General features: G+C 44.1%; 2 protein-coding genes across 6 annotated transcripts; one reads left to right on the forward strand and one right to left on the reverse strand.

Annotated features, from left to right (window-relative positions):
- Nucleotides 1–4,699: 4,699 nt before the first annotated feature.
- On the reverse strand, nt 4,700–8,028 carry ARL4A (ADP ribosylation factor like GTPase 4A). Of its 5 annotated transcripts, none has more exons than XM_066354049.1 (3): nt 7,829–8,027; nt 7,214–7,323; nt 4,700–6,796 (listed from the first exon to the last, which is right to left on the reverse strand). In XM_066354049.1, exon 3 carries the CDS (start codon nt 6,708–6,710, stop codon nt 6,108–6,110), a length of 603 nt encoding a protein of 200 aa, XP_066210146.1. In that variant the 5' UTR covers nt 6,711–6,796; nt 7,214–7,323; nt 7,829–8,027; the 3' UTR covers nt 4,700–6,107. The 5 variants fall into 5 exon arrangements, with proteins under 5 accessions (XP_066210146.1, XP_066210143.1, XP_066210147.1 ...); XM_066354046.1 differs by having other exon boundaries at nt 4,700–6,799; XM_066354050.1 differs by lacking the exon at nt 7,214–7,323 and having other exon boundaries at nt 7,829–8,028.
- Nucleotides 6,998–8,157, forward strand: LOC136383863 (POLG alternative reading frame-like). Its single transcript, XM_066353777.1, has 2 exons — nt 6,998–7,073; nt 7,424–8,157. Exons 1-2 carry the CDS (start codon nt 6,998–7,000, stop codon nt 8,155–8,157), a joined length of 810 nt encoding a protein of 269 aa, XP_066209874.1.
- The last annotated feature ends 224 nt before the right edge of the window (nt 8,158–8,381 follow it).

Below are 8,381 nucleotides of genomic sequence, written 5' to 3' on the forward strand. Positions count from 1 at the left end.
CAGGAAGCATCAACTCCCATATGTGTCCTGACCAGGCAAGCCCAGGGTTTCAAACCAACAACCTCAGCATTCCAGGTCGACACTTTATCCACTGTGCCACCACAGGTCAGGCCTATCAACTGATCTTTTTAAAAATTGATATGAGAGAGAGAGAGAGAGAGAGAGAGAGAGAAGCATTAACTTATAGTTGCTTCACTTTAGTGTCCATTGCTTGCTTCTTATACGTGCCTTGACTGAGGGGCTCAAGCCCAGCCAGTGACTTTTTGCTTAAGCCAGCAACCTTGGGCTCAAGCCAGTGATCTTGGGCTTCAAACCCAAGACTTTGTGATCAAGCAAGCCAGTGATCTTGCGATAATGTTGATGATCCCATGCTCAATTTAACCACCTCAGGTTTTGAACTGAGGACCTCAGTGTTCTGGGTTGATGTCTATCCACTGCACTACTATCAGTCAGGCCTATCAGCTGATATTTTAACAGAAACCTTGCAGGTCAGAATAAATTGGCCAGAGATATTCAAAGTGATGAAAATCAAGGACCTAAAACCAAGGTTACTTTACCCAGCAAAGCTATCATTTTGAATCAAAGGATAAAGGACTTCCCAGACCCCCCTCCAAAAAAAACCTCCAAAAAACAACTAATCAAATCCATCACCACCAAGCTAATATTATATGAAATATTGTCTGGCGTGTGGTGGTGCAGTGGATAAAGCATCGGCCTGGAACACTGAGGTTGCTGGTTCAAAACCCCAGGCTTGCCTGGTCAAGGTAGATATGGGAGTTGATGCTTCCTGCTCCTCCCCCCTTCTTTCTCTCTCTCCTCTTTAAAATTAATAAAATCTTTAACAAAATTAAAATAGGAAAGAAATGTTAAAAGGTCTTCTTTAAGAAGAAAAATAAAATAAAAAACATGAATAAAAGGGCAACAAATACATATCTACTATCATTTGAATAAAATAAGTGAACAGGCAGAACAGAAACAAGATTCGGAGAACATTTTGGAGGTTTTCAGATGGGTTTAGGAGATGGGTGAAAAAGTGAAGGGATTAAGAAGTACAAATTGGTAGTTACAAAATAGTGATGGGGATGTAAAACAGCATAGGGTACAGAGTCAATAATATATTTGTTTTTTGAAAGAGGAAGGGGGTGGGGAGGGAGAGAGAGAAAGCATCAACTCGTTGTTCCACTTAGTTGTGCCATTGATTGCTTCTGTGTCCTAACGGGCTCAAACTGGTGACCTCAGGGTTCAAGCATGTGACCTTGGGCTCAAGTCTTTGATCTCGAGAATGGACCTGCAGCCTCAGAGCTCTGGGATGATGCTTTATCCACTGTGCTACTGGCCAAGGTTAGCCAATAATTTTTTTTTTTTTTGTATTTTTCTGAAGCTGGAAATGGGGAGAGACAGACAGACTCCCGCATGCGCCTGACTGGGATCCACCCGGCACGCCCACCAGGGGCGACGCTCTGCCCACCAGGGTGCGATGCTCTGCCCCTCCGGGGCGTCGCTCTGCCGAGACCAGAGCCACTCTAGCGCCTGGGGCAGAGGCCAAGGAGCCATCCCCAGCGCCCGGGCCATCTTTGCTCCAATGGAGCCTTGGCTGCGGGAGGGGAAGAGAGAGACAGAGAGGAAGGAGGGGGTGGGGGTGGAGAAGCAAATGGGCGCTTCTCCTATGTGCCCTGGCCGGGAATCGAACCCGGGTCTCCCGCACGCCAGGCCGACGCTCTACCGCTGAGCCAACCGGCCAGGGCTAATTTCTAATAACTATGTATCTTATCACAAGGATGTGAGATTTATTGGACTGATCATTTACTTGTGTAATGTTCAGTCACTAGGGTGTATACCTAAAGCTAATATAATAATGTGTATCAACTAATTGAAAAGTTAAAAAATGATTTTTAAAAAATTTCCTGAAATAGTTCCCTTTAAAGTAAGTTTTCTTTAAATACATGTCAGAAAATATTCTTGCTACTAATAACAACTATCAATTAAATGTTTACTTTGTGTCAGGGACTCTATTAAATATCATACATTGTTTCATTTAACCCTTTCAACCAATTAAGCTCAAATTGTAGGTGTATGCCTCAGTTTACCAGTGAAGAAACTAAGGCTGAGAATAGTTAAAACTGTCCAAGATAAAACAAGTGGTACATTTATGATTCATTCTGGGCTTATATAGCCATTGTCAGCTATACCACACTGCCTCTCAACATATATCAATTCAATAACATCTACCATTTATTGAGTCATCAAAAGTTTGGTGATGTGCAATATATATATAGTTTACATTATTACATTGAACCCTCTCAAAATTCGGTGAGTCTTCATTTTACCAGGAGGGCATTCACACCATGAGAAGTTCCAAGGATCTTGCCTAAGGTCATGTTCCCTGATATGACTCCCAAGCTAATGCTGTTGTAAGTTTGTTCACCTAACAGTCCCCTACAGTAGACTCCCGTATGTATATACAGGTACATTGCTAACTTGTATACACAAAACTTGATATATACTTCAGCTGTGGTCAGTTGAAACCATCTGATTATCCTATATTTGAATATTAATTTTATTGGTTTGGTAATCAGTATCAGTTCATATTAAGCTTTAATTTACTTCAATACCTCAGTCTTCAGTTTAATTTGTAATTAAATCTGGTCTCTAAATCAAGTTACTCTCACTATACTCTTAGCCGATTTTGAAACTAAGTATACATTTAATATTCTGCTACATTTTTTATTTTGGTAACACACATAAAACTTACCATTTAAACTATTTTATTTATTTTTTTATTTTTTATTTTTTTTCTGAAGCTAGAAACGGGGAGAGACAGTCAGACAGACTCCCGCATGCGCCTGACCGGGATCCACCCGGCACGCCCACCAGGGGGCGATGCTCTGCCCCTCTGGGGCGTCACTCTGTTGCGACCAGAGCCACTCTAGCGCCTGGGGCAGAGGCCAAGGAGCCATCCCCAGCGCCCGGGCCATCTTTGCTCCAATGAAGCCTCAGCTGCAGGAGGGGGAGAGACAGAGAGGAAGGAGAGGGGGAGGGGTGGAGAAGCAGATGGGCGCTTCTCCTGTGTGCCCTGGCTGGGAATCGAACCCAAGACTTCTGCACTCCAGGCTGACGCTCTACCACTGAGCCAACTGGCCAGGGCTAAACTATTTTAGATGTATAATTCAATGGCGTTAAGTACATTCACAATGTTGCACAAACATGATCGCTATTCATTTATAGAATGTTCTGCTCAATTTAAACTTCAAGATTCCATATTGTATTAGCTAAATGTTAAGTCCTGTATCACTGAAAATTTTAAAAATTTTGTGTTAGCACTGATGAAACCATTGTTTTATACAATTTCATTATACAATTGTATAATCAATGAAATTGTATTAAATAGAACCTTGAAACACTCTACCAAAGACCTCCTTCCAGGTCAACATGTATAATTAATGAAACACTCTTTTTAAGTGTCAAATGCCTGGTACAAACAAAAACATTCTAAGTCTATGCTTTTCCCTCTGTTCATAAACCATCATTCTTCTACAGGCTAGTCATTTCCTAGACACATATATTTATACTAATAACTTCACTTTTTGACTTCCTATGATTTATTCACTTTTTTGTAATTAATTCTTAGTAAACCTATGCTGGGTACTTAAAAGTATACTTCTTTTCCTATTTATAATCCATTTTGGAAAAACTTTGGACATTTGACTTTGAAGCCTCTAAGTATCAAAAGATTTTTTTTAACTTAATGTTGCCTTTAATAGTAATTTGAAACTTGGTGTGTCTAGCCCTTGATTAATATTTGGTATTAAACTGAATAACCTCAAGTGTAAGAAAATATTTTAGAAATACACTTTAGAAAAGGTATAACGTAGTACAAAACTAGATATAAAAACACTGTCTGAAGTCTTCAGGGTTTGAGACTTATACTCCTACTGTCCTGATAATATTAACAGTATGGTGTTAACAGATAGAGTAGGCGGTGCGGAGCCTGACTTTACCAACCTGAAACATCTTACAATAAACTTTGTAACTGAAAATGCACCCTATAAATAAAAGCTGGTAATACTGTTTACATCATTTTCTCTTTTTTGTTGTTTACTAAGTATGAAAAACTTAGATAACATGGACTTGCTTACCACATTCTTAGGCTACAAAATAAGTGTCAACACATAAAAAAATAAGGGTCAACTTTCAAGAGACAGTTAAAACTACTATTTTATACAGCAAGTATATAAAATGTACAAGACGGATGGAAATTTAAACTGATTTTTTTTTTAGCAAGTTTTATTAATCCATCACAGATCTAGTGATGCTTGTAGTATACACATGATTTCATACCGCTGAAGAAAAAAATAAAGATGCTCCCAGGAATCACCTTTCAGGGCCTGTTGCACTTGAGCAGAACCAAACGGCTCTCGGACTATGCAGCCCAGCTGTCAGGCTTCCACACACCTGATGAAAAGCTGCGGCGGAAGTGGGGATACATGAAAACTCAAACACTGTTCTCCTAGTGCCTCGAGTAGTTTATTGGTAGTTATCATCCACATTTCTATAAATATAAACATTCTAAGTAACTGTCACTAGTGCAGGTACATTTAACACAGGGAAGGCTCCACAGGAAGCCATTTCTTTTGTGTGTAACAAGATTCAAGGCTCCAAAACTGGAAAAAGAACAACAAAACTTTGCTAACAAAGTTAATTTCTTTTGGTTACCTTTGTTACAAATAACTGTTGGTTTTACACATAGAAATTATATTGATTTTCTCATATATGATCACTGGAAGTCAAGTCTTTGCCCGTAGATAATACTTAGATAAAGGTTTTTTCTCCTTATAATTTATAGGGTTTTTGGATTCCAATGTAAACAGCACCAGTGAATTTTCGCAAAACATAGTTTTGCTACCTTCCCCTTCATTTTCTATAATCTGAATTCTTTGCTGCAGTACGGTATCATTTCTTCCTACCTTATAATCAGGACTGGACTGCCTGGGTAACACTGTTCAGTTTTTAAACAAAGAGTTAAAAAGCTCAGAGCACAATATATCTCTTACATTTCCACTCCACAGTGCATCAGGTGCTGTTTATAAAGCTTTTGCGCTTCTCAAAACACTACAAAAATATATGAAAAACCACATCTGTGTTCAGCCAGTAAATAGTAACAAAACAGTTTACAATTGGAATACTTTAGAGGCCATCTATTTTAAGTACATCCTCTTGTCTGAATTCATCAATTGCTTTCTTTATAAATCCAGACATATACCCAAACATGAATTTATGATTAGTCTACCTGCCCAAGTATACTATATGAAAGAGTTAATTGTTAGGTTCTCCAAGTGAAAGTGCTCCTGATAACTATTTCTAAATCCCCAAAAAAGGTGTTTTAAACCTGTGTAGAAAGATGTATAGCTATTTCTAAAAAATAGAAGACTACACACCAAAACATGCTTGGTTTGGAAAACTAATCCATGCACTTGAGAATGCCCCAAATACCCTACTTTATTATTTTAAGATAGACCAACTTAAACATTGTCTAGAATTAAGATATAGCATTACATTATTTCATTGCAGAAAAAGTCAAAATTAATTTGGCCAAAACTTAAAAAAACCAAACACTTCTTCTTTATCCCTTACTGTGTGGACCAATGTGATCAATATAACTCTATACATATTAATCTACCTTAACATTTCCATTCATTAGCATTTGATCTTAACATACATACAAAGCCTTGTAAGCAATTTCCTTGCGAAGGCATTCCCCCAAGACAAGCACAAAACACTAGGCAGACATTCTTCTTCAAAGTTTTATTTCACTAACTTGAGGTCAGATTTCCACAACTGTTTTCTGGTCAATTTCCTATCCTTGCTTGGCTTCCCAAAATGGCAGTACCGAGAGGTTTGTGGGGTAGGGAGAAGAGACCATTTTAAGAAGCACTGCATTTACTCATCTTCCACAAGGCAACAGAGTTGGGCATCGGACTGTTCAACATAACAAATCTTTAACAGCATCCAGGAGGGCAGGCAGGCAAACCAGGCTGTAGACACTCTTCCACTTGTCAAAATCAGACCAGAGAAAACCTACTCCACACAGATACGAAAGAGACCATCATTCATCTTTTCTTTTTCTGTTGCCGCAACATTTTTCTCCTTTTAATTATCATATCGTGTAGCTTCTCGAGTCCTTCCTTTAGTCCATCCCCTATGATTGCACAGGTGGGCTGCAAATGCCAGGGAGTTGATGAGCTCAGTTCACCCATTGCTAACAATTTCTCAATTTCTGAGAGAGACAATGAGTTTCTCAGGTCTTGTTTGTTAGCAACTATAAGTACAGGGACTCCTTGATTTTCTGATATCCTTGTTATTTTATGAAGTTCAGTTTTTGCCTCCTCCATCCTTTCAACATCAACCGAGTCCACAACAAATACAATGCCATCTGTGCACCTGGTATATGACTTCCACAGTGGTCTTAATTTCTCCTGACCACCTACATCCCAGAAATGGAAAGTGACTGTTTTAGAATTGCCCAAGGTTACTTTAATTTTTTCAGTATTAAATCCTTTGGTAGGTACAGTATTTACAAATTCATTGAACTGCAGCCTGTATAATACAGTTGTCTTTCCAGCACAGTCCAAACCCAGAATAACGATGTGGTAGGACTGAAAGGAAGGCAGGCTGGACAGGATAGAAGTCTGGTCTGACAGTCCATTCCCCATTTCCAGTGGCAAGCAAGCGTTCCAAATTGAAATGCTTCCTTCTTACTGCTGGAGAACTTCTCTTCCTAGGGGATCCCGCTACACGACTGCTGAGGGGGAAAATGAATAAGTTATTCTTGTTAAATAATGTACCGTTTTTCTCTTTGTGCTAAAATAAGCAACACGAGGAACTTGATAAATAAAACTTGCTTCAGTAAACAAATTACGTGAGATGAAACGTTGGCAATCTGAGCCAAACGGGAGATCATTGTGATTGAAATTGTTTAACATTCAGTGAAGTTGTAGTAATGCATAATTTCCTCTACCTCCGAACCCCCAAACCGCAAAGATCTCATTCTGGCGTAGACAACATAGTCACCACCGGTCCAGGTCGCAATAACCACACAAGTGCCTTTTTTGGCAGAAAACTTGTCACACACATCATATTTTGATCTAATTCCTAAGGTCACTGGTACCCTCTCACTTTGCCCCCCCCCCTCCCCAAAATAATCCACAAGGCTCACCTCCCGAACTGGAGTCTCCAAATGAGAAAACATTGGTAGGCGTTTCTAGGCGGCGGGGAGAAGCCACGCACGTCCGCTCAGTTTAGCTGTCCACGCAGCTCTGGCGCTGGCTGCACCAAGAGCGGTTTCAGGCTCCGACCACGCCCACTCCTCAGGGTCCACCCATGAGCCCAAAGCCCATTGGCCACCCGCTGGACTCGCCGTGCTAAGCCCGCCCCCGCGCCCGAGCCGGTGAGAGGAAGAGCCGCTCCCGGCGCGGCGGGGCTGGGCTCTCCCGAGGTCCACTGGCACCACCTGTTGCCCTCAAGTTAGAGAACGAGGCGCCCGCGGAGGGAGCCGCGCGGCCCGCCAGTCAGCTCGCCAGCGCGCCCGCCGCGCCCGCCCCGCCCGCCCGGGCGCACCTGCAGCGCGGCCACGGCCGCCACGCCGCGGCTCTCACATCCGGGGCCCGCGGTCACTGCGGCGCGTTAACCCTTTGTCCGCTGGCGGGAGGGCGCTCCCGGCGGCCGAGGCGGCTGCCGGGCGGGAAGGAGCGAGCGGCGCTCCCGCCGGAGCAGCGCCGCCGTCCCCGCAGCAAGGTCCCCCCGCCCCGGCCAGCCTCCCGCGGCGGCTCACCTGACCCGCCGGCCGCGTGTCGTCTGGACCCCGCGTCGCTCCCAGGCGCTGGGCGGCGGGCCGCCACCTGCTGGGGCGCAGCCGCGAGGCCGGCCGGCTGCCTGCCGGGCGCTGCACGGGCGCGGGGGCCAGGCCGCCCTAACGGTGCTCGCCGACCGCGCCCCGCGCCCGCCGGACCCGCCCCTCCGCGCTCGCCGCGCCGCGCCGGTCTCCTAGCAACCACAAAACAAGGTCACGTTCGAACCCGCGAGGAGCCGGCGGTTGGCTGGCGACCTCGGGTGGGGCTTTCCGTGTCAGCCAGGAGCCGTTGCTCTGCAGCCAACGGCTAGCTGCGGGCGCGCCCCGCTCGGGGGCCACCCTGCACCGTCTGTCCTTAGGGCACTCACTGTACGGCTTCCTCGGGGCCGAGGCCGGTGGCGCAGGTCAGGGAGCAGAGCACACCCGACGGGCGGCCCCCTTATATAACGGTGACGTGCACGTGCGTCTCAGTAGCTGCCCTGAGCGGCCTGGGCCGGACTAGTGTCTGAAACGCACCTTCCTTTTGCAGAGCAAA

The sequence above is a fragment of the Saccopteryx leptura genome, chromosome 12 (genome assembly GCF_036850995.1).
Source record: "Saccopteryx leptura isolate mSacLep1 chromosome 12, mSacLep1_pri_phased_curated, whole genome shotgun sequence".
In the NCBI taxonomy this organism is placed as follows: Eukaryota; Metazoa; Chordata; class Mammalia; order Chiroptera; family Emballonuridae; genus Saccopteryx; species Saccopteryx leptura.